The following is a 24,869-nucleotide window of genomic DNA, read 5'->3' on the forward strand; positions in this document are numbered from 1 at the left end:
CAATATCTTCATGGTCGAATGCACTTATTGTGAGTCACTTTGGACAAAAGTGTCTGCTACATGAATGTAATGTAATATATATTCATATTGTTCAATATATCAATATGGGAACGTTTTTACTCCCTTGTACCCAAGAAATCACAGGTCAGGTTCTATAGTTTACAGTGGAAAGAGGAAGTTAAAGAAGAAGAAATGGTGTCTACTAATATCCAACAGACGGTCTCTTGTCTGTAGTAGTCAGCTGATTGAGAGGCTGCTCACATATAATACTTATGATTCATAGAGAGATTGTGTAAAGGGATAAAAATGTCTCTGTCACGTCACTTGACTGATGCAGCAGATCAGATGACACTGATGTTACTGTAGATCCCTGTGAGTGAAAGTCTGGAAAAACTTTTTTATTTGAATGTTTTCATATTAAAGTATTGAAATATAAATATATTTCTCTAATTTGCTCCAAAAAACAAACTCGAGGATGAACCGAATTCATCCAAAACAAACGTGATGGAACGTGTTCCTCCCCCAGTGGCTTCGGCCTCTTCCGGTGTTCCTCGGCTCTTTCCGTAAGCTGCAGATGGTTACGTCACGTTTGGTCAAGAGAAACAAGCCCCGCCCTCCCGAGCAGCGCCTCATCGTTCACCGTCGATCCGCCCGGATAACAACCTCCACGTACGTTAGCTGCTTCATTAAACTCACCGAGGTAAGAAACAATAATCATATTCATACCCGTGTTTGTCATTAATTAAAGATAAATAATAAATGTAAGTGTAGCCTGATTAGCTTCCATGGCTCTGTTCAGTCTGAGCTGCAGCCGCTAGCTTAGCAGCCGTTAGCTTCACCGATCCTTTCCTCTTTTTGTCGAGTGATATTAAAACACGACAGTGAAACAAACACGACGACAACACTCCGCTGTTCGTCAACTCATGGCTGTGATGAAACATTCACGTTAGCTTCGCTGCTACATGACGTTAGCTCACATCGACTCTCGTTGACCCGCATTCAAACAACACGGTCGAGTGAAACATTTAACAGACGATTAATGTATCGACAGATTCATATTAATGTTCCCCGCCTGGAAAATTAATCTAACATATAATATTATAATATTAGTGGGGGGGTTAATTTAGAATGTTCGCGAGCAGATGTTCGACATTAGCTGTTAGCTCAGTCCGCAGCATCGAGAATCACATCTGATTCCGTCATGTATTTTAATATGCCTCCATTTAACACGTGTACATTGGATGAAATATGACTTGTATTAAAGATGAAAACATAACACGGTCATGTAGCTGGGCCATGCCCGTGCAGGAGGACGTTCGGCCCCGGCTCCGCTGTTCAACCTCCGGTTCCTCTGCTCCCACAAGAAACGGTCATCGTTAATAATTCACACGATGTGTTTGGACGGATGTTCTCGAATGCACCATGGTTCTAGTGTTGCATGGTGTGTTTAAAGACCGCGTCAAAGACCGTGTGACTTCCAGCACTGCAGGACAGACGAGACGATACCAACCCTTGTGACAGTGAGAAGAGAAGTCTCACGTCTCTGTAAGTGAGTTCGTGATGGTGACGCCGAGTTCCTCACATTCCATCTGCAGCTGCACTCAGACGAGGAATTCAGTGTGAGAGCTGCAGCCTCCCAGATTAACACCAGGGGAAGGACAGTGACGTGACGGAGCACAGCCCCATTACACCTCGGAACTGGGAAGTTGCGGTGGTGAATTGTTTTCAACCTTCTGACCCGAAATCACGACTCCGAGGGGCGTTCCTGTCCGACTATGAGGTCGGTAATTCCGAGTTCTGAGATTATACTGGAACGATAAACCGGTTCCAAGGAAGTTGGGTTTATCGTTCCAGTATAATCTCAGAATTCCAACCTCCAGGTCAGAAAGTGCAACTGTGAACGTCCCTCCGAGTCGGAATTCCATCCAAAAGAGACGTTGGATGGAATTCAACTAGAGTGTCGGTATTGTAAATCTTGTACTCCCTGATATCGATATCGCCATCAGCCCCCGAAAATCCACATCGGTCGTCGGGCTCTAGTTTCAACATCAGTGAGTCGTGAGTCGTCAACATTCTGCAGCTCTGAGTTCACAATTTAAAAACATCCCGTCGTGGCATATTTCTTGAAAAGAATGGATTTGAGTTATAAGTATACAGTAGATTTGTCCGTATCCAGTCACACATACAGATTATTGTTGCACTCCTATATGTAAGACTTGCTGTTGGCATCTGACCAGGCATGACAGAGTAGAAACAGGGAACAAGAGACTGCGTATTATCACAGATATTAATTAATGAGACTGAACTGATTCTTCCTGAAACTAGGACACATGTTCCACCAGAATACTTCCAGATATTCCCAGGACGAATTAGAAAGGCCACACTCCCTCTGCCTCATTATAGCAGCATCACAGTCCCAACGTTAATAAATGTCATAACACATATTGTTCTCTGTGCGATAACTAACATGGTGCAGCTACAATGACCCAAATAAAAATTAGGCCTCTGGTCTCGAGGCTGTCGGGTTTGAAACGGGTCCTGTCACTTATTATTGACCAACCAACATATCGGTCAGGCTCTAGTCGTGAGCTTGTGAAAACCTCGTCACAGCTGATTGGTTCTGACTGACTGATGATACGTGTTCTGTCCTGTAGCAGCCGACTGTTCACAGACATGTCAACCTTTACTAAACCCAAGCTCAAGGTAACAAGCATGTTTGTGTTGCTGCGTGTGTTTGTGTGAGTCACTGAGGCTGGAGGTAGATGTGTGCAGGCCGGTGGTGGTGGTGGTGTTTTGCTGAGTAAAGTGATGGAGGAAGCTGGAGGGAGGGGCCGGGGGGCAGGCGCAGGGGCTGGGCTCCATCTTGGCTCGCTCCTCTCTGCACAGCGTAGCCACTGCAGGTGCACTGCGTCTGTCCGAGCGTCTGCAGCCGAGTCTCGTCGGTTCAGAGCGAAGCTGCAGACTCAGATGCGACATCACATCAGACACGACGACAGAAGCCCTGGAGCATCTCGTGTGTGTGCGTGTGGTTTGGTTTTCATCTGTTTCTCTTTCAGACGAGTCAGTGTGAAAATGTTAATGTTTGATTTGTTGTGATCGTCTCAGGGAGTTGGTAAGTGGCTGGTGATCTGACCCGTGCATGAGCTCCTGTGTTTTATGTGGAATCATTTTTACTGCGTGTATTTTATTATTCTTTGCATGAATTTAAAGTGTGATCATATCTCACTCCAGAATATTCCAGGACTGTTGTGTCGTAGATGTTTTTACTGTAGTTTCTATTTAAGTGAAACCTCTCATATTGATTTTATATTTGCTAAATGCTACAAACTGCTGAGTCACTGTTGTTTGATTCAAACTCCTGATATTGCGAACATCTGCGTTGAGTAATGACCTCGTGTGATTCAGACGATCCGCTGATGCTGTTTGTATCGGATGAATTTTTAATGACTATGCGACCGAGGCCTGTAAAATCTGCCTCGTGTCGTCACATCAAACATTAGAAACATCAGATGCCACAAGACAAATATCAATATTTCCCAGATTATCACAAATTGTCTTCAAACTTCATATTAGTCGTTGTCTCTTGTCCCCGTCAGGAAACAGGACTCTCCCCATGAGACTCACACCCATTTCCTGCAAATTCCTTTAGCCTCCATCCTCCCAGTTATGGCGTCAGTACGGATCCTATTCATAACAGCTGTGTCACCGTGGTAACGGGGAGTCGCTACTAAGTGAGTGACCTCATCCGGAGGAGACGGAGAAGAAGATGCAGTTCTCTGTTGGACAGGGTGGAACGTCAGGGTGGAAACAGAGTTAACACAATCTGCCCTCGGATGTCGAGCTAATCTGTTTGTTTAGTTAATGAAGTTCTGTGTGTAACAGGATGTTGGATCCTCCTCGACGAGTCTAACCTCGTTAATAACTTGATCAAGGACACGTGAGATTATTAATCTTTTGGTCCAAATGAGCCGGAGGGATCCAAGCAGCAGCTTGTTGTTTGTGTAGCAGGAAGTCGAGAACCCTGCGGGGTTTGATTGGTCGAGTCTTTCAGGTGATTCCTGTCGTATGAGGATAATATTTCTAATGGAGTGAATCAATACCCATCATCCATCTTCCCCCTCTCGTCCTCTGACGTCTTTTATCTCCTCTCAGCACTTAGAGGCAGATTCAAATATAATAATATACTCTACTGTTCTGTTCCTGTGTTAGATGATCACTCTCTGGTTTGAACATGAATTCTTAATATTTATATTGACATCCTACGACTGAATGGAATTTCCAGTTAACTTGGTGAAAAGATGGAACACGACCAGGTAAGGCTCCAGGGAATTTGGTCTGGAGCCAGGAGTTGTTTTTAAAAAAAAACAGGATTTTTATGGGACTGATATCTATGAGTATGAACAGTAATATATGTGTGAGTAGTCATGGTACAGTACACCAGTTTTTATCGCCATGGCAACCGATCGTCTTTTTGAAACTGGTTTTGGTCGGATCCTCGTCAGCAGCTGTTGATCCCAGTGGATAAATGCTGAACTTGACGTGTGGAATCAAAGATTTTAATTATTCCTTTATATTTCTGGTTACAGCCCACGAGTGGATGATTTGGACTTTGGAAGGAATAAAAGTCATATGATCTGAGGAGCAGTCATATAACAGGCTGCTGGTATCAGTGTGTGCGCGTGTGTGCGGGCGAAGGAGCGGTGAATAGTCACAGCTGTAATCTGCTGCTACAAGGAGGGAGGGCGACGTGTTATCAGCTGTTGCCGTGCTGCGTTGAGAAGGGAGGGGCTTCACAAGCAGGAACACTGTTAGATATTCACTGGGACCGTCCTTCAAAGAGGCTCGTCGTCGTACAGATGCTCTGCTCTGACGCCAATTCTGTAGTAATTACAATCAGACTCATCAGTTTAAAGGAAGTCACGTGACTAAGTACTTGCTGAGTTATATATTCACAGCAGGTGACATCAGGTGACTTAGATTATGCATATTGAAAGTAAATCAGCTTTGACTTGTTTTTATGTCACTTTATTGTGCAAAGGTTCAGATTTGAAAATCATCTGCCATGATTGTGTATGATCAGAAGCTTCTCTATCTCTAATGAGGTTGACAATTACACAAAGCATCGTAGCTGGACAGACGTGGTGATCCGATTTGTGTCTTTAACATCTGTTCCCAGTCTAAAGCAGGAACAGATGTGTGTACCGAGAGGATGAAACTCTGCTCTGTGATGTGAACGTCAGTGAGCAGTCAGTTAACCTGGTCTGTGCCTTTCGGATGACATCACCACAGACTGAGGCCGAGGTCGCTTTAATCCCTGAGATGATTTAATCTGTCTGTGAACTGGAGCAGGTTTTCAGACGGGGTGGGGGGGGCTGTGTGTGTGTGTGTGTGTGTGTGTGTGTGTGTGTGTGTGTGTGTGTGTGTGTGTGTGTGTGTGTGTGTGTGTGTGTGTGTGTGTGTGTGTGTGTGTGTGTGTGTGTGTGTGTGTGTGTGTGTGTGTGTGTGTGTGTGTGTGTGTGTGGACACACTGCTGACTCCGCTAATCCTCCCATTCACTGTGGACATTGATCAGGAGACGGTCCCTCGTCCATCCATCGCTTTGTGTTCCACTGTCTGCAGCATCGACAAAAACACTGTTTCACACACGCACACACACGCCCCTGTGCCTCACCCTGCACTCAGTCCGGTTGACCTTGGTTTGGTTTCGACCGATCAATATCTGTCTCTCTTCTTCCTCTTTGTCTCCGTCAGCTGATGGGCGGAGTCTGGCATCGTAAACAGAAGATCATGTTCTGATTTATGCTGCAGATCAGTGCTTTTTAAATTCCTCCTCCATTTATTTTATATTCATTTATAGATCCCCTGTATATGTACGGGGTTGATGTTGATGCAGATATTGGGGAGTTTCAGTCTGTGGCTCGTCAGTGAAGATGGTGTGTCTGTGGTGGTCTGTCCACAGACCCAGTGGTCAGTGGACAGTGAAGCTGACTGCAGCGTTCCCTTTGTGCACTGGAGCCTGGTTACTGTTTGCATGCCTGTGGAATTTCCGTCCCCACCCCCGTTTGGCATTTCACTCTCAGCTGCCGGCTGCTCTGACTGCACAACTTGGGACAGGATGGGCTGGAGGGGAGGGGGTCCGGGGCTTCAGGGGGGCCTCGAGGGGAGGGGAAGGGGGCTCAAGGCCTTGTTCATTACATCCTGCCTCATAGTTTCAGGCCAAGTTCCTGTCAAGACACAAGTTTCAGCAATTAAAGATCCTGCAGACACAAACAGTCTCACTGTTGTTTCCCCTGAACCTTTAGTCTAATGGAGAGTAGTTTAATATTAATGAGAGACAGACAGAGTGAGTGAGACAGACAGATACAGAGAGAGGGATGGACAGAGGAAGAGAGAGAGACGGTTAAACCATTAGTGGTTTTAACTGGGAATGAAAAACTAGATGGTGATTGATCTGCACTACAGTTTCATCTATGAACTGAGAGCTACATGAGTTCTGTGAGGGAATATTGATATGTCACATATCTTGGATTAGAGTGTTCACTCTGCTCATCTCTGAGGCCGACAACACTGTACCAACAGCGCCATAACATGAAGAATATATTGGTTTAAAAAAAAACATCACTAAACGTATATGTTCCTCTCTTCTTTTGCTCCTCCACCGTTTTTCATATTTGCCACTGTCATAGGAATCTACTGTACAACCAATCACGTTGCGACCTCTAATCGTGTTGTGGCTCCCGTATGGAAACCAGGAGATATTTTACTGCTCAGGATGAATATTACACCAGTGCTTTTATGAACTGAGCAGGTCTTTTTATTTCAGCTGCTCTTCTGTACAGAGCTGTTCCGTCACATATGTAGTATGAAACAGTTTGACCAGACTTCAGAACTCATTAATGACCGTCGTGAACTCTCTCGCTGTGTTTTGCAGAAGATGGACGCCTCAGGCAAAGTGCTGGAGACGGCCGAAGACATCCAGGAGCGCCGGCAGCAGGTGCTGGACCGCTACCGGCGCTTCAAGGACCTGTCGATCATGCGGCGGCAGAAGCTGGAGGACTCGTACCGCTTCCAGTTCTTCCGCCGCGACGCCGACGAGCTGGAGAAGTGGATCCAGGAGAAGCTGCAGATTGCCTCCGACGAGAACTACAAGGACCCGTCCAACCTGCAGGTCCGTCAGCTCCTCTCCGGACACTTCTGTCTGATTTACTACGTACATTTGTCTGTATTTCTCTGTCGGTCACTGAGTTTCTCTTCGGTCACACAGGGGAAGCTGCAGAAGCATCAGGCCTTCGAGGCCGAGGTCCAGGCCAATGCCGGCGCCATCATCAAACTGGACGAGACTGGAAACCTCATGATCAACGAGGGACACTTCTTCTCCGAGACCATCCGAGTAAGTGATGAGGATGCTGTTAGTTTAATGTCCGTTTACAGTAATATTCTGTGTCCGTGACTAGCAGGACGGTTCTGACAGAACCTGAATATCACGTCTCCTGTTAACTGCTCCCGTCTGGTTCAGTCCTACACGCCTTACCGGACACAACAGAGACCCGTAGTCACGAGTCACAATATGGCTGAGTACATAACAGTAGGTGTTGATCTACTGTGTGACGCCTGAGTGCTGTGAACGTTCTTCTTCATCCGACTCTTCTCAATTAAACTTTCCCTTCTTATATTTAGGTCGTGAGGAAATGTTCTGACTTGTTTATGGTTTATATCCATCATTCCCTTGACCTCCTTCCAGTCTTTCCGCTCACTGTGAAACCTCTGCTTTGTGCTGCAGACTCGTCTGGAGGAGCTGCACCGCCTGTGGGACCTGCTGCTGCTGAGGACCAAGGAGAAGGGCATGCGTCTGCTGCAGGCCCAGAAACTGGTGCAGTACCTGCGCGAGTGTGAAGACGCCCTGGACTGGATCAGTGATAAGGTCAGAGTCTAAAAGAGGAGAGAAAAACCAGGCTGAGAGATAGAAACTTTTCCTTTTGATATCCTGAATGTTGTCGTCGTGGTTTCGCAGGAGGCCATGGCCACATCCGAGGAGCTGGGCCAGGACCTGGAGCACGTGGAGGTGCTGCAGAAGAAGTTCGAAGAGTTCCAGACGGACCTGGCGGCGCACGAGGAGCGCGTGAACGAGGTGAACCAGCTGGCGGCCAAGCTCATCCAGGAGACCCATCCCGAGGCAGAGCTCATCGTGCGCAAGCAGGACGAGGTGAACGCCGCCTGGCAGCGCCTGAAGGGCCTGGCCCAGCAGAGGCAGGGCAAACTGTTCGGAGCGGCCGAGGTGCAGCGCTTCAACAGGTAAAACATCCAGAGGGAACATGAGGGACTTTGTGTTTCTACTGTGTGAAGATACTGAGTGTGTTTCATTCTGACCACAGGGACGTGGACGAGACCATCAGCTGGATCAAGGAGAAGGAGCAGCTGATGGCGTCGGACGATTTTGGACGCGACCTGGCCAGTGTGCAGGCTCTGCTGCGCAAACACGAGGGTCTTGAGCGAGACCTGGCTGCTCTGGAGGACAAGGCAGGACACGAGTCTCTACACCGAGTCAACACATGAACACACAGACACCAGGACTAGTTCTAACTTTCTTACCGTCTCTCTCGTTCTGCCCCTCAGGTCAACACGCTGGGCGGCGACGCCGAGCGGCTGCAGCAGACTCATCCACAGAACGCCGCCCAGATCCACCTGAAGAAGGACGAGCTTGTCACCAACTGGGAACAGATCCGCACTCTGGCTGCGGAGCGCCACACTCGCCTGAACGACTCGTACAGGTACGATCGACGATGTTTTGAAACATGTGAGCTACGCTTCCACAGTTATACATTAGTGTAGCGACAGTGAAAAGTGCGTCGCTCTCCTCGGTCGTCTTCTCACTCCCGCCCTCTCATGTCATCGTCTCTCAGGCTGCAGCGCTTCACCGCCGACTTCCGGGACCTGACCAGCTGGGTGACGGAGATGAAGGCCCTGATCAACGCTGACGAACTGGCAAACGACGTGGCCGGAGCAGAGGCACTGCTCGACCGCCACCAGGAGCACAAGGTACAATCTCCCGTCGGGTCGTAGCATTATTAATATTTGAGTTTAAAAACAACACATTAACAGTTATGTTTGTTTGTTCTTCAGGGAGAGATCGACGCTCACGAGGACAGTTTCAGATCAGCGGACGAAGCGGGACAGGCTCTGCTCAACACAGGTCACTACGCCTCCGAGGAGGTCAAGGAAAAGGTAGGGGCCGTAACATCATTCAGATTGATTATAGCAGCGCGTCTTTACCAGCTGTACCATGTTTAACGTGTCGTTTTGTGTCGTGTGCAGCTGGGCGTCCTCACGGAGGAGAAGGAGACTCTGCTGGAGCTGTGGGAGGTTCGCAGGCAGCAGTACGAGCAGTGTATGGACCTGCAGCTCTTCTACAGGGACACAGAGCAAGTCGACAACTGGATGAGCAAACAAGAGGTGAACTTCACTCACACACCGACAGACACACACGTGTAGTGAAACACTTAGAACCGGACGAGACGTACGCACGTTAAATTGGCTCATACATTTCTCCATGAAAGAACGACTTTGGTGCGTGTTGGTGTGTCGGTTATTAACGTTGTATAATTCCGGTGTGCAGGCGTTCCTCCTGAACGAAGACCTGGGCGACTCCCTGGACAGCGTGGAAGCTCTGCTGAAGAAACACGAGGACTTTGAGAAGTCACTCAGCGCCCAGGAAGAGAAGATCACTGTGAGTTACTCTTTAAGTCTTAAAGGAAGGAAGATCCGTCCTGCTGTTGCTCTCAAATTTTCTAGACTCTTTACTCTCTGTCTATGTTTGTCTCATCAGGCCCTGGACGAGTTCGCTACCAAACTGATCCAGAACAACCACTACGCCAAAGAAGACGTGGCAACGCGCAGAGACGCTGTGAGTCGAAATCACCTCAAATATGATCAGAATCAAATACCAGGATTTTTAGACTAACACTCTCTCCCGTTCTGTGTCTCCAGCTGCTCAACCGCCGCAACGCCCTGCACGAGCGCGCTCAGTCTCGCCGCGCCGCCCTGGAGGACTCGTTCCACCTGCAGCAGTTCTTCAGGGACTCCGACGAGCTCAAGAGCTGGATCAACGAGAAGATGAAGACAGCCACTGATGAAGCCTACAAGGTCATTCATCAAATCATGAAAACTGTGCTACACTGTTTCCTGTCGGTCCACTCCAACCTCTCTCTGCCTCTCTGCTCTCTGGACCACAGGACCCGTCCAACCTGCAGGGCAAAGTGCAGAAGCACCAGGCGTTCGAGGCAGAGCTGTCGGCCAACCAGAGCCGCATCGACGCACTGCAGAAGTCAGGCCAGGAGCTGCTGGACGGGAAACACTACGCCTCCGACGAGGTGGCCTGTCGCATGGAGGAGGTCGGCTCCCAGTGGAAGAAGCTGCTGGAGGCCACCGAACTCAAAGGTAAATCAAACTGAACGCCAGATCAAACTGAAGAAGAATCTACAGGTGCTAGGTTAGAGTTTGATGTTTGATCCTATTGATCTCAATTTGTTTTCTACATTTTTCTTCAGGCATCAAGCTGCGTGAGGCAAACCAGCAGCAGCAGTTCAACAGGAACGTCGAGGACATCGAGCTTTGGCTGTATGAGGTCGAAGGTCACCTGTCGTCGGACGACTACGGCAAAGATCTGACCAGCGTCCAGAACCTGCAGAAGAAACACGCGCTGCTGGAGGCAGACGTGGCCGCTCACCAGGTACAAGGCCGGGCATTCATCGTGACGTTATTCTGTGTTTTATCTTTTATGTGAATATTATATAAATTTCCGTGCGCTCGTCTCTACCAGGATCGTATTGATGGCATCACCATCCAGGCCCGTCAGTTCCAAGAGGCCGGACACTTTGACGCCGACAACATCCGCAAAAAGCAGGAGGCTCTGGTCGTCCGTTACGAGGCGCTGCGTGAGCCGATGGCCGCTCGCAAGCAGAAGCTGTCAGACTCTCTGCGGCTGCAGCAGCTGTTCAGAGACGTAGAGGACGAGGAGACGTGGATCCGCGAGAAGGAGCCGATCGCCGCCTCCACCAACAGAGGTACGACCGAGCGTGACCGGCTTCCAGGCCACTGGACTAACACCCAACATCCTCATATTTCAGATGATTGATGATGATGGTGTGTTCTTCCTCAGGCAAAGACCTGATCGGAGTCCAGAACCTGCTGAAGAAGCACCAGGCACTGCAGGCGGAGATCAGCGGCCACGAGCCTCGCATCAAGGCTGTCACCCAGAAAGGAGAGGCTATGGTGGAGGAAGGTACTCACTTGAACTCCTTGAGATTGTGAACTTTTATATATATATATATATATATATGTTTCAAGTTGCTGATGATTTGCTGTGTGTGTGTGTGTGTGTGTGTGTGTGTGTGTGTGTGTGTGTGTGTGTGTGTGTGTGTGTGTGTGTGTGTGTGTGTGTGTGTGTGTGTGTGTGTGTGTGTGTGTGTGTGTGTGTGTGTGTGTGTGTGTGTGTGTGTGTGTGTGTGTGTGTGTGTGTGTGTGAGAACCCAGGACACTTTGCAGGTGAGGAGGTGAAAGTGAAGCTGGCTGAGCTTCACGGACGCTGGGACTCGCTGAAGGCAAAAGCCTCCCAGAGGAGACAGGACCTGGAGGACTCACTGCAGGCGCAGCAGTACTTCGCCGACGCCAACGAGGCCGAGTCCTGGATGAGGGAGAAGGAGCCGATCGTGGGCAGCGTGGACTACGGCAAAGACGAGGACTCTGCCGAGGTACGTTCTCACGAATCATAAAGCCTTACTCCTTAAAACACATTTTAAGGAAAGCATATCTTTTGTTGTTTCTGTTGAAAACAAAATGTCTAACAGTTTCTCGTCCACAGGCTCTGCTGAAGAAGCACGAGGCTCTGATGTCGGACCTCAGTGCCTACGGCAGCAGCATCCAGAGCCTGAAGGAACAGGCTCAGTCCTGCAGGGTAACACACACCTACACCTCACACCAGAAACCTCCTGAATCCTATAGAAGGAAATCAGTGACACACATTTGTTTTTATCGAACAGCAACAAGTGGCGCCCACTGACGACGAGACGGGGAAGGAGCTGGTCTTGGCCTTGTACGACTACCAGGAGAAGAGTCCGCGGGAAGTGACCATGAAGAAGGGCGACATCTTGACACTGCTCAACAGCACCAACAAGGTACGGACGCCACAACAGACACACACGAGCTGCCCCTCAGGGTGCGTTCACACAGAACACGTGCGGCGTTGTGCATGTGATTGGGTTTGGTCGCAGGAACATTCTTGCTCATTCACAATATTTTTGCTCGAGTTCAAATATTTCAAGTCGAGTGAGTGAAGCGAATGACGTGTGTCTTTGCACTGACTTCGTATGTAATATTTACTCACTCAAATAATTCAGGAATATAGAAAACATGAATCAGAACGCACAGGACCTGCGTGATGTGTTGTCGTGACTCTGTCTCCCGGCGGCTGCAGGACTGGTGGAAGGTGGAGGTGAACGACCGTCAGGGCTTCGTTCCCGCCGCCTACGTGAAGAAGCTGGACCCGACCCAGTCGTCGTCCAGGGAGAACCTGCTGGACGAACATGGCAGCATCGCTCTGCGCCAGGACCAGATCGAGAACCAGTAAGAAACTGACTTCATCATCGACCTCTAACTTTCACTAACTCGTTTTACTCTTTGTCTTTTTTAACCTCTTTAACTTTCACCAGCTCAGTGTTTGACAACTAACGACTTTTGCCCTCCGGCCTCTTTCTGTCTGTCTCTGTTTTAACAACTGACCCTCTCTCCTCACCGTTCTTTCGCTCGGCCTCGCCTCCTTGCAGGCTTGTCACCAAGGAGGCCTGCAGCGTGTCAGTGCGCATGAAGCAGGTGGAAGAGCTGTGAGTAGGAACCGGCGTCCGTCTGCGTGTCCCTGTGACTATCATCCATCCATCCATCCATCCATCCATCCATCCCCAAGCCCCGCCCCCGTCCCGCCAACAGCCCTCATGTCGTGTGACACTGTGTGTGTCCTCGTCTTCTATCCGGTTCAGGGATAGAAGCTCCTCCCACTCCCGCCTCATCCCAGACCTGTCGTCGATGTTCATTCATGATTGTATTGTGTCTCTACAAGAACAGCCTTGTTTTAAATATCAAAGACGAGGCTTCTCAGAGACTAACAAAGATTCTGATCTTTGTTAGAGCGACAACAGCATGAAGATGATATCAACGTACAGTGGTGTCAAAAGAAATGTCATATCAGAGAAACAGTTTTCGGAATAATTGACCTGAAAAACTTATCGATTGTCAAATGTCAAATCGTGATGATGATAAACTCTGGTCATTAATACAACAGAGAAATATTCAATCTCATAAATCTGTCCCACTGTCTCACTCACATGACACATCACGCATTATGTGTGTTTTTCCTCTGACCATCTGGTGATTCTCCTCTGTTGTAAACGTTTCCCCGTCGCCTCTCTTCCTTCTCAGGTACGGCACCTTGTTGGAGCTCGGAGAGAAACGTAAGGACATGTTGGAGAAGAGCTGCAAGAAGTTCATGTTGTTCCGCGAGGCCAACGAGCTGCAGCAGTGGATCCACGAGAAGGAGAGCGCCCTCACCAACGAGGAGATGGGCTCCGACCTGGAGCAGGTCGAGGTCCTGCAGAAGAAGTTCGACGACTTCCAGAAGGTCCGTAGTCTTCGTCACATCCACATCAACGTGTCTGTTCACGGTCTTGTCTCAAACTAAAGTGTGTGACGTTCTTCTCTGTTGTCTTTTGTCTTTTGTGGGGTTCAGGACCTGAAGGCCAACGAGTCTCGACTGAGGGACATCAACAAGGTGGCGTCGGAGCTGGAGTCTGAAGGTCTGATGGCGGAGGAGGCTCCGATGGTCCAGGCCCAGGTGAGCTCCTCCTCCCCGGGTCGACTGTTCCACTGATCCATCCGCCATGTTTTAGATTTATATTTATACATCATCATCTTCTTCTTCCGTCTGCAGCAACAAGAGATGCTGGGTTCGGCTCCGGGCAAGGTTGTAAATCATTTCTGTCGTTTGTCATGCATTTCGGTTTTGATATTTAAGAACCATCTTAAAAAACGTGAGCTCACACACGTTGTGTCTTGTTTTTCCTGAACAGGATGAAGCTGATTCCAAGACGGCGTCTCCATGGAAGGTAAAACACAAAAATTTGTGTAGTTCTAAAGACTAAATGCATCAGAGCCTGTGGATACTGTACGTGATACTGTACATGATGCTGTAACGGTGCACAACTCTGCAGCATCATGTTGATGTTTGATTCGTGAGCTACGAGACGTTTTCTTGGCCCAAGGCCTGACGTCACTCGTCCTCATTGAATGTGATTGATGAGACAACTAGGGAAACTTTTAACCTTTGAACTTGACGATATCTCAGTCGATCTGGTTCCATGTTGCCGTGGTTGCAGTGTTGACTGTTTCCTGGTTGCTGTTGAGTCTTGGTCGGTCCGTGAAGACGACCAAGATGCACCCTGGGAGTTTCCATAACTCTTGACCGGCGTGGTGTTTCTGTTTTTGTCTTCCTCCTCCTGCCATGTTCTGTGACCTTTGACCTGTAGAATATTCGCTTGGCTGTTCAAACGACGGCAAACTTTAATACCATCAAGGTAAGATCGACTAGTCCGACCCCACCCGGTTCTGAATCCCCCCTCATCCCCGTCTGTGTCTGTGACCGCGTTGTCACGGATTGTTGTTGGTGTAACGTGGTCCCTCTCTTCCTGTCCTCTGTCTCCATGGTTACCAGAGTTGGTCCTGTAGTTGACTGTATGAATGAAAGTCGACATGTTGCCTGCGTCATGTCGTCAGCATCTCTTCACAGATGTTGACTATTTGTTCTGAAAAAAAATTTTTTTTTTGATTGATCAGGATTTTTATTCCAATGATCCTATATCGATTTGTAAGATTGCAGATGAATCTGTTCGTATCATGTTATTGTGCAAAGAAAAAATAAGCAAAATTTTAATCTGGAAAATTTGTTAATAATTGAACGGAAACTGACTTTACAGTTTTATATTGAAGGAATGGAGTTGTTCTGAGAAGCACAACATTGTTATTTATCTGATGAAAGTGAAAAGAAATGAATCGATTCTGGACATTGAGAATATAAATCCAGTCAAATCGTGAGCTCGGTGTCGATGTCCAGCCCCGGTTCGTTTTTCACTACGTGTCCAGACGTGTGCATCTCTTCCCATCATGCACCTGCCTGTGTGTGTGTCCATCACCTACGTGTCCGGTCGTGTGCATCTCTTCCCATCATGCACCTGCCTGTGTGTGTGTCCATCAACTACGTGTCCGGTCGTGTGCATCTCTTCCCATCATGCACCTGCCTGTGTGTGTGTCCGTCACCGTCTGTGTCCATCACACACACATCAAACACCAACAAGTAACAGTCTCTGCATTGTAACGTCTGATTTAAATATGTTTATCTGGAATTTCGGACATTTTAAAACTTGAAAAAAAAGCACATCTGGAAGCTTCACATGACTTCAGTGGGACCTGTTATGCTCTTCCTCATTTTCTGTCACATGTTAAGTCACAATGTGTTTGTTTTTTTAACATATACAAAAACGAGGCCTCGGCTGATGTCGCTTGTTCCTGTCAGATGTTGAGATGAGTTATTAAACTGTGAATTATGAACAGCTGCACGAGTGGAAGTAGCTGGAGATGAGCATAATGGGTTCCCTTCAATCACTCAGTGATTCCTTCTTTAAATGAGGGTGTATTAAGTTCACATGCCGACAACGAGGAGAAACAGAAGCACTGAGCAAAACTCGAGCGTTGAGAGCTGTTGTTCACGTTTTTGGTTTTGTGTCCAGGAGCTGAACAACCGCTGGCGCTCGCTGCAGCAGCTTGCTGAGGAGAGGAGTAACATGCTGGGCAGCGCCCACGAGGTGCAGCGCTTCCACAGGTACGAACCAGAGATCACTGTTCGATCGCCGACGGGTGTTCGATCACACACAGATAATCTAAACAGCGACGTGTCTGTTCTTCCTCAGGGATGCTGATGAAACTAAAGAGTGGATCGAGGAGAAGAATCAGGCCCTGAACACTGACAACTACGGTCACGACTTGGCGAGTGTTCAGGCTCTGCAGCGCAAACACGAAGGCTTCGAGCGAGACCTGGCTGCTCTCGGCGACAAGGTCAATTGCTCATAAAGGATTTCATACTCTTAGGGTTAAGATAATACGTCAGTTTCTTCTGAGACGTCAACACGTTTTTTTAATCCCGCCCCTTCAGGTGAACTCTCTGGGTGAGACGGCGGAGCGTCTGATCCAGTCCCACCCCGAGGCCGTGGACGACATCCAGGAGAAGTGCACGGAGCTGAACACGGCGTGGAGCAGCCTGGTCGGACGCGCTGACCAGCGCAAAGAAAAACTGGGCAACTCCCACGACCTGCAGCGCTTCCTGTCCGACTTCAGGTGAGGAGAGCCCCGCCGCCGGTGGACTCCACTGTCTGAGATCATGTCGTACATCAAGACCTGTGTTATATTGTTCTAACTCGTGATCTGTCCACAGAGATCTGATGTCCTGGATCAATGGCATCCGAGGACTAGTGTCCTCAGAGGAACTGGCTAAAGATGTGACGGGAGCCGAGGCTCTTCTGGAGCGACACCAGGTACCAATCCCTCCCTCCTCTTTCAACCTCTCACACCGATAACACGACTTCTCACATCATGACCACAAGCTCGTGAGTTCCACTTGAAGGAACCAAATCGCTGCCAACCTTGCTTCCTGTTCTCCTCCCGTCTATCCAGGAACACCGCACGGAGATCGACGCCCGTGCCGGAACCTTCCAGGCCTTTGAGCAGTTCGGGCAGCAGCTGCTGGTGCGAGGTCACTACGCCAGTCCTGAGATTCAGCAGAAGCTTGAGGCTTTGGACCGCGAGCGCGCCGACCTGGAGCAGGCCTGGGTGCAGCGCCGCATGATGTTGGACCAGTGCCTGGAGCTGCAGGTGAGTGTCGAGCCTCAACATCACCTACCAGGTGGCGCGGTCGTCGTGTTGTCAGTGACGTCTCATCTTTGTGCCTCACCAGCTATTCAACAGGGACTGTGAACAGGCCGAGAACTGGATGGCAGCTCGCGAGGCGTTCCTTGCCAGCGACGACAAGGGCGACTCGCTGGACAGCGTTGAGGCGCTCATCAAGAAGCATGAGGACTTCGACAAGGCCATTAACGTGCAGGTCAGTGACGGTTCTACTGTGAAGTGATCTGTTGTTGTTATACACATGATAGCATGGCGTCTCGTTGTACAGGAAGAGAAGATCGCCGCCCTGCAGTCCTTCGCCGATCAGCTGATCGGAGCGGATCATTACGCTAAACCTGAGATCTTCAACCGCCGCAAAGAAGTTCTAGACAGGTAGGAATGGGTATTTGCATCTGGATCAACAAAACGCACCAATCCAAGAGTTTAAACAAGAAATATGATTCACAAAACTTAGCAGTAGAGTCTAAAAATTACATCTGAGCAAGGTAGATGTGAAAAGATACAGTATCGTCATAAAGTGTTCAGACGCCTTCACTTAATTGTTTTGTAGGTTTCACTTTAAATGGATAAAAATTGTAAATTAAAAATCAAAAAAGGTAATCTGTATTTTTTTCAAAAGTATTCAGAACCTTAATCAAGTCTTCATGGCAGATTCTGTCAATCTACGTCAGGTGGGATGGAAGGAGTTTGTTTTGTCCAGATCCACACAAAAATGTAATAGATTGTTGTCCCAAGTTTACTGGAAATCTGTCCCACATTTTTCCATAATTCTGATGACAAACAAACAAACGGACAGTGGTAAAAACATAACCTCCTTGTCGGATCAGTCTCACTAAGATCTTTTCCCAGAATCCTGCGAGGCAGAATCGATCATCATATATTATTAATCGAGGAATAATAGTGGCCCCAGTATAGAGCCTGGGGGGACCCCACATGTAATATTCATATGTTAAATTGGCTTTTAACTTGTTATTTTTGTTGATGTTTGCCAGGTGGCGCCGGCTGAAGGCCCAGATGATCGAGAAGCGTTCCAAACTAGGCGAGTCTCAGACTCTGCAGCAGTTCAGCAGAGACGTGGACGAGATCGAGGCCTGGATCAGCGAGAAGCTGCAAACGGCGACTGACGAGTCATACAAGGATCCGACCAACATCCAGGTAGACGAGTCCCATATCACTGCATGAGATCTTCAGACGTTAGTGAATAAGAAAGACGTTCAGATGTTGCCAGGTTGATAAATCACTGCAGTCGTGTGACGTTATCGACATTAAAACTGCTAATGTGTTGTCGTCCTGTTTTATTGACTCGTCTGTAACTGTTGACTCCCTCCCGTTGTCCTGTCAGACGTGAGACTGAACTTTTTCTCCCACTGTCTTATTTTTTATAGCTGTCCAAGCTGCTGGTAAGTTTGCGTAGTGTGTCATCTGACTAACACCCGAGCAGGTTGTTGTCCACGTGTCCACGTCTGTGTGTGTTTGTGTGTGTGTGTGTGTGTGTAGACGCCACGTAGAACCAAACATTGTGTCCATCCTTAGTTTGTCCCTCATCAGCACCGTCCAGCGCAGCTTCTTTTCCACTTTGTGGGTTTTTTAATTTTCATATATTTAAAACAGATTTGGCTTAATTCCTTGTGTTCAGATGTGTTTTATCATTTATTCCAGGTTTGTTTTGTCATCAAAGTGCTCCTAGTTTTTTTGAGGGGTGTGGCTTCTAAATTTGAGGCGGAGTTTATTTTGAAAGTTTCTTCACACGAGTCACAACGAAGTTAAATGACGATTAAAAAAACGAAACGATTCAACACTTTCTCTGATTCTAAACGATCTGGTCAAGAACAATAATTCACTTTGTAGAAAGACTCAAACGTGAAGCAACGTTGAAGTTAGACTCGTCCTCTTGTAGGTTTTTCCTCAGTTGCTCTGTTGCAGATGTTTTTCTTTACCATGTCTTTCTTTGCCATTTTGTTGTTCTTCACCTGTTCGTCCTGTGTGAACATCGATGTCCGACACGTTGTCTGTTGTAGCTTCTGTCTTTTATTGTTTCCACCTCCCAGGTTGTCAGATACAAACACTAAGTTACATTTGATGTCAGTTTCATACATTTTTTTAATAATCAAATTTGGTCAAGATGCAAACATATGCCCCCCCATAATTTCAGCTCATATTGTTATGAAAACATCGCGATATGAGCTACGCTATCGGCCAAAAGTTTCTGAGTAAGGGAAGTTCTTTTTACATCGTCCACCTCGTGGTTCTGACACCGTGTTCCTGTTCCCTCCCGCATGCATCAGAGTAAACATCAGAAGCATCAAGCGTTCGAGGCCGAGCTCCACGCCAATGCAGACAGGATCCGCGGCGTCATCGACACCGGCAACGCCCTGATCCAGAGAGGAGCCTGCGCCGGGAGTGAGGACGCAGTCAAGGTATCTTCATCCTGTCTGTAAACGAGAACAAAACTCTATTATTCCATATCCATAATGTTCCTTCTGTTCCTGATTCACTCGTGTGTTTTTTTCCAGGTTCGTCTCAACGCTCTGGATGAGCAGTGGCAGTTCCTCGTCAACAAATCTGCGGAGAAGAGCCAGAAACTCAAAGAGGCCAACAAGCAGCAGAACTTCAACACCGGCATCAAGGACTTTGACTTCTGGCTCTCAGAGGTGAGCGTCTGGACACGGAATCGACACGGAGCTGAACGTCTGTTCTTCGTATTCGTGTCAGAGTCTGATGCTCGTTGTTGTTGTTGTTGTCGTCTCTCAGGTGGAAGCTCTCCTCGCCTCTGAAGATTACGGTAAAGATCTGGCCTCGGTCAACAACCTGCTGAAGAAACACCAGCTGCTGGAGGCCGACATCTCTGCCCACGAGGTACGAAGTCTATTTTAGACTCGTCACAAATTAGAGAAAAACCAACAACTATATAAATATGTAATCGTACGTCATCCAGAGTCGGGGATGAGATTCCTCTTGACCACCTCTCTCCTCTCTCCTCCCCGTCAGGACCGTCTGAAGGACCTGAACAACCAGGCCGACAGCCTGATGGGCAGCAGCGCTTTCGACACCTCGCTGGTCAAGGACAAACGCGACGCCGTCAACGGTCGCTTCACCAAGATCAAGAGCATGGCCGCCGGCCGCCGCGCCAAACTCAACGAGTCACACCGCCTGCACCAGTTCTTCAGGGACTTGGACGACGAGGAGTCGTGGATCAAGTGAGAGAGAAGATCATCTCTAGAGGAATGTCAGAGTATTTTGTCTTGTTTTTAATTTGTGACACAAACTTATTTCTGCCCCGCTCAGAGAAAAGAAATTGCTCGTGAGTTCGGAGGACTACGGACGTGATTTGACAGGAGTTCAGAATCTGAGGAAGAAGCACAAGAGACTGGAGGCGGAGCTGGGAGCTCACGAGCCGGCCATCCAGGTACGGTACAGACCACGGTGTCCTGCTGACGAACTGAGTCTCATTGTGACGTCTGACCGTGTGTCTGTGCCCACAGTCGGTGCTCGACACTGGGAAGAAACTGTCCGATGACAACACCATCGGCCAGGAGGAGATCCAGCAGAGACTGGCCCAGTTTGTGGACCACTGGAAGGAGCTGAAGGACTTATCTGGGGCCAGGTACCGTCGGACTGTCGAGCTCCTCACACACACACAACAGTCAGTGTGTAAATGAGAGTAATTGAGTGCGTGATGTTTGTGTTTGCTCCCAGGGGCCAGAGGCTGGAGGAGTCGCTGGAGTACCAGCAGTTTGTGGCGAACGTGGAAGAGGAAGAAGCGTGGATCAATGAGAAGTTGAACCTGGTCGGGAGCGAGGACTACGGAGACACGCTGGCGGCGGTTCAGGTGATTGTTCAGAGCCAATCAAGTTCCAACAACACGACGTCGGTGAGTTTATCTGTGTGCTGATGGAACGTCTATCTGCTCAACAGGGTCTGCTGAAGAAGCACGAGGCGTTTGAGACGGACTTCACGGTGCACAGGGACAGAGTCAACGACGTGTGTGCTAACGGAGACGAGCTGATCAAGAAGGTACCGACCTGAAATGATCCTCTTGTGCAGTGTGACTACCAAAGCAGAGGTGTGTTCATTGTGTGTTTGTGTTTCCGACAGAACAACCATCACGTGGACAACATCAGTGCCAAGATGGCCGCGCTGCGAGGCAAAGTGTCGGAGCTGGAGCGGGCGGCGGCGCAGAGGAAGGCCAAGCTGGACGAGAACTCTGCCTTCCTGCAGTTCAACTGGAAGGCCGACGTGGTCGAGTCTTGGATCGGTACCAACGTCCAAAATTCTATCTTTCAATCGAGAGAGTCGTGTCTCGAATCCATCACTTCTTCTGGTTTTATGTCTTGAGTCTCTTCTGATGCTGTGGTTGTGTTTGTGTTCAGGTGAGAAAGAAAACAGCCTGAAGACGGACGACTACGGTCGAGACCTGTCGTCTGTGCAGACTCTCCTCACCAAGCAGGTGCCTCCCGCCGCCCGTTTCACCTTTACGTCTTATGTTACCTCTTTACTTCCTCCACTGACGACCTCCGTGTGTTTCCGTGTATGTGCAGGAGACGTTTGACGCCGGCCTCCAGGCCTTCCAGCAGGAGGGCATCACCAACATCACGGCGCTGAAGGACCAGCTGCTGGCCGCCCAACACGTCCAGTCGAAAGCCATCGAGGCTCGTCACGCCTCCCTGATAAAGCGCTGGAACCAGCTGCTGTCCAACTCGGCCGCTCGCAAGAAGAAGCTCCTGGAGGCTCAGGAGCATTTCAGAAAGGTGACGAGGCATCGTGGTTAAATTCAAGTCCAAGTGATGCTTCTGAACGAACCTTTGCTAAAATGCCGAGTGTTTTTTCTCCGCCGCAGGTCGAGGACTTGTTCCTGACGTTCGCCAAGAAGGCGTCGGCCTTCAACAGCTGGTTCGAGAATGCGGAGGAGGACCTGACGGACCCGGTGCGGTGCAACTCGCTGGAGGAGATCCGGGCGCTGCGCGAGGCCCACGAGGCGTTCCGCTCGTCGCTTAGCTCGGCGCAGGCCGACTTCAACCAGCTAGACGAGCTGGACCAGCAGATCAAGAGCTACCAGGTGGTGTCCAACCCCTACACCTGGTTCACCATGGAGGCCCTCGAGGAGACGTGGAGGAACCTGCAGAAGATCATCAAGGTCTCCACATTCATACACATCTTATTCATACTAATACTTCACATGTACACTTCTCTCAACTAACCGTCTGCTGTGTTGTCTCCGTCTGCAGGAGCGAGAGCTGGAGCTGCAGAAGGAGCAGCGGCGACAGGAGGAGAACGACAAGTTGCGGCAGGAGTTTGCGCAGCACGCCAACGCATTCCACCAATGGCTGCAGGAGACCAGGTGAAACTGAGAGCAGCTTCAGAGACGAGTTCACCTCCACACTCTGTGAAGTTCACTGACTCATGTTGTTAATGTGTATTCTGTTTTTTTGTCTCCCTCCCCCTTCCTCCTCACTGCTGTTTGGGGTTATTCTGCTCATCAGGACATATCTTCTGGATGGGTAAATATCGCTTGTCTTTTTTCATATGTATGTGTGTTGTTATCAGACGATAAGCTCCTCCCCCTCCTGTTCTTCTCTTCTCTCTGAAGCGTCGCCTATCGACAGGTTATCTGTGTCTATCAGTACCAAGTAGCTGATGATCTTTCTGGACGGTGTCGACCTCTTTTGAGCCTTACTCTGTTTTCTTTTGCTTTACCTGACCCACACGGTGTGACTTCGTGCACCTTAGCTCGCCCCCCCCCCCCCAACAACTTTGAGTTGATTTAGTCTCATTGCAGTTTAGTTTCTTTTGACGACTGACCTACAACTTCACGACCTTCTCTACTAACGACCAGTAGTTTCCTCCCGTGTGCAGCAGACGAGACCTCGCATGGTTTCAGTCAAAATAGATCTCAGCTCCAACGTGTGTTCACGTCCACACGGGACGTTAACAAGTAACAAAAGACTTTGAATAAAGACGACGACACGTCTCCACTTCCTCTCGTACAAACATGAAGCTTCAAAAATATCTCAGGGGGCGGGGCTTATGACCTGTACTGCAGCCAGACACCAGGGGGCGATGGTTAAGATTTGGCTTCATGTCGCTCATCTTTGTTTACGGTCTGTGACGGTGACACGTTAAATCATAAAACTTCAAACACAGCGTTTAGTCACAGATCTAGAAAGTTTCCATGGGAACCCTAGATGTCGTAGTGGGCGTGTCCTAACGGAGTGTGTCACAGTGAGGACAGCAGTTTCCAGATGTTGCCGTTTCCCTCTTCTCACGTCGGTTTGTGTCGGTTTCAGGTCGTGTATGGTGGAAGAGTCCGGAACCTTGGAGTCACAGCTAGAGGCCACCAAGGTAAATATCATATCAACAGACCTGAGGTCAGAGGTCAGCGCTCTGAGGTCAGCACCATGTGACCTGTTGGTGTGTGTGCGTGCAGCGTAAGCACCAGGAGATCCGGGCGATGCGCAGCCAGCTGAAGAAGATCGAGGACCTGGGAGCGGCGATGGAGGAGGCGCTGATCCTGGACAACAAGTACACGGAGCATAGCACGGTGGGCCTGGCCCAACAGTGGGACCAACTGGACCAGCTGGGCATGAGGATGCAGCACAACCTGGAGCAGCAGATCCAGGCCAGGTACACGCCCACGTCCCAGCAACGCCACAGAACCTGGAGGACGGATCCAGAGAGCTCACATTGTTTCTCACATTGTTCCTCCCTCTGTGTTTCAGGAACACCACCGGAGTGACGGAGGAGGCGCTGAAGGAGTTCAGCATGATGTTCAAGTAAGAAGCGTCGACCCGTTGTCACGTCTGTGTCTGACCTGATCTGACTTAAACGCTCACGTTCTCCGTCCCGTTTCTTCACAGGCACTTTGACAAAGAGAAGTCTGGTCGTCTGAACCACCAGGAGTTCAAGTCGTGTCTGCGCTCGCTGGGCTACGACCTGCCCATGGTGGAGGAGGGTGAACCGGACCCCGAGTTCGAGGCCATTTTGGACACGGTGGATCCAAACAGGTCGGTTTACCAGTTCAGGGAGATCACACTGGGACCAATGTCCAGTTGGTTTGAGGAATGTGAGGCATTAATGGGAAATACATTAAAAAAAGCCTTTGATTTAAATGTTCTTCTGCTGTTTCAAAGGCTCAACTCTCCCTGATGAAGGTGGTTTTGAATGTGACGGTGACTCAACCTGGCCGTGTGTTGTCTAACCCTGTGTGTGTTTGTGTGCGTGCGCAGGGACGGGAACGTGTCCTTGCAGGAGTACATGGCGTTCATGATCAGCCGAGAGACGGAGAACGTGAAGTCGAGCGAAGAGATCGAGAGCGCCTTCCGAGCTCTGAGCACAGAGAACAAACCCTACGTCACTAAAGAGGAACTCTACCAGGTGAGACCAGCTCGACGCCCACGTCAAGACTTTACCTCAGTGTCAAAGTTCACACACATCTAACTCCCCCTCCTCTTCCTCCTCCTCAGAATCTTTCCAAGGAGCAGGCGGACTACTGCCTCTCGCACATGAAGCCGTACCTCGACAGTAAGGGCCGCGAGCTGCCGACGGCCTTCGACTTTGTCGAATTCACTCGCTCGCTCTTCGTCAACTGACCCCTTGCCCCCCCAGCAACCAATCGGGACGCGTTTCCCCAAACACACACGCTTCAACACGAACACACATGGCTGAAACTCGCATGACTGTGGCACCAGGAATCTTCACTGTCTCTTATTTAACTCAACGTCGTGCTTCTGATAGAGTATTAGTGCATCTGTCTGCATCTGAATGTGATTGTTTTAGCTTCGAGATCTGCATAGTAACAATGATGTAACAACAAGTTGACGACTGCAGTGTGCTTCAATAAAAACGCTACTGGTTAAAACTGGAAAACTCCGCCC

The 24,869-nt window shown here is 49.1% G+C and overlaps 1 protein-coding gene across 4 annotated transcripts; it reads left to right on the forward strand.

The window, feature by feature from the left end:
- The first annotated feature begins 552 nt into the window (after positions 1 to 552).
- On the forward strand, positions 553 to 24,861 carry sptan1 (spectrin alpha, non-erythrocytic 1). Of its 4 annotated transcripts, XM_035607382.2 has the most exons (56): positions 553 to 700; positions 6,932 to 7,168; positions 7,265 to 7,390; positions 7,781 to 7,921; positions 8,012 to 8,292; positions 8,373 to 8,517; positions 8,614 to 8,768; positions 8,901 to 9,036; positions 9,121 to 9,222; positions 9,313 to 9,450; positions 9,614 to 9,724; positions 9,824 to 9,901; positions 9,985 to 10,140; positions 10,230 to 10,434; positions 10,545 to 10,726; positions 10,817 to 11,060; positions 11,156 to 11,278; positions 11,530 to 11,747; positions 11,858 to 11,950; positions 12,036 to 12,170; positions 12,470 to 12,618; positions 12,819 to 12,875; positions 13,468 to 13,666; positions 13,775 to 13,879; positions 13,976 to 14,008; positions 14,115 to 14,150; positions 14,571 to 14,618; positions 15,828 to 15,919; positions 16,008 to 16,152; positions 16,250 to 16,431; positions 16,529 to 16,628; positions 16,768 to 16,965; positions 17,048 to 17,194; positions 17,267 to 17,370; positions 17,991 to 18,153; positions 18,384 to 18,398; positions 19,284 to 19,415; positions 19,512 to 19,649; positions 19,750 to 19,854; positions 19,987 to 20,195; positions 20,284 to 20,404; positions 20,481 to 20,602; positions 20,695 to 20,827; positions 20,914 to 21,012; positions 21,094 to 21,253; positions 21,369 to 21,445; positions 21,537 to 21,746; positions 21,836 to 22,132; positions 22,224 to 22,336; positions 22,479 to 22,496; positions 23,283 to 23,337; positions 23,423 to 23,619; positions 23,715 to 23,768; positions 23,853 to 23,999; positions 24,222 to 24,369; positions 24,459 to 24,861. In XM_035607382.2, exons 1-56 carry the CDS (start codon positions 575 to 577, stop codon positions 24,582 to 24,584), a joined length of 7,566 nt encoding a protein of 2,521 aa, XP_035463275.1. In that variant the 5' UTR covers positions 553 to 574; the 3' UTR covers positions 24,585 to 24,861. The 4 variants fall into 4 exon arrangements, with proteins under 4 accessions (XP_035463275.1, XP_035463277.1, XP_035463278.1 ...); XM_035607384.2 differs by lacking the exon at positions 18,384 to 18,398; XM_035607385.2 differs by lacking the exon at positions 12,819 to 12,875.
- Positions 24,862 to 24,869: the final 8 nt, after the last annotated feature.

Source organism: Scophthalmus maximus, chromosome 20, assembly GCF_022379125.1.
Source record: "Scophthalmus maximus strain ysfricsl-2021 chromosome 20, ASM2237912v1, whole genome shotgun sequence".
Lineage (NCBI taxonomy): Eukaryota > Metazoa > Chordata > Actinopteri > Pleuronectiformes > Scophthalmidae > Scophthalmus > Scophthalmus maximus.

Bases quoted from the DNA above. Each gene is read 5' to 3' on its own strand.
- sptan1 (XM_035607382.2), top strand. From the start codon at position 575: ATGGTTACGTCACGTTTGGTCAAGAGAAACAAGCCCCGCCCTCCCGAG. The intron at 9,902-9,984 runs GTGAGTCGAAAT...CTGTGTCTCCAG, and splicing joins TGGCAACGCGCAGAGACGCT to CTGCTCAACCGCCGCAACGC. The intron at 21,446-21,536 runs GTGCCTCCCGCC...GTGTATGTGCAG, and splicing joins AGACTCTCCTCACCAAGCAG to GAGACGTTTGACGCCGGCCT.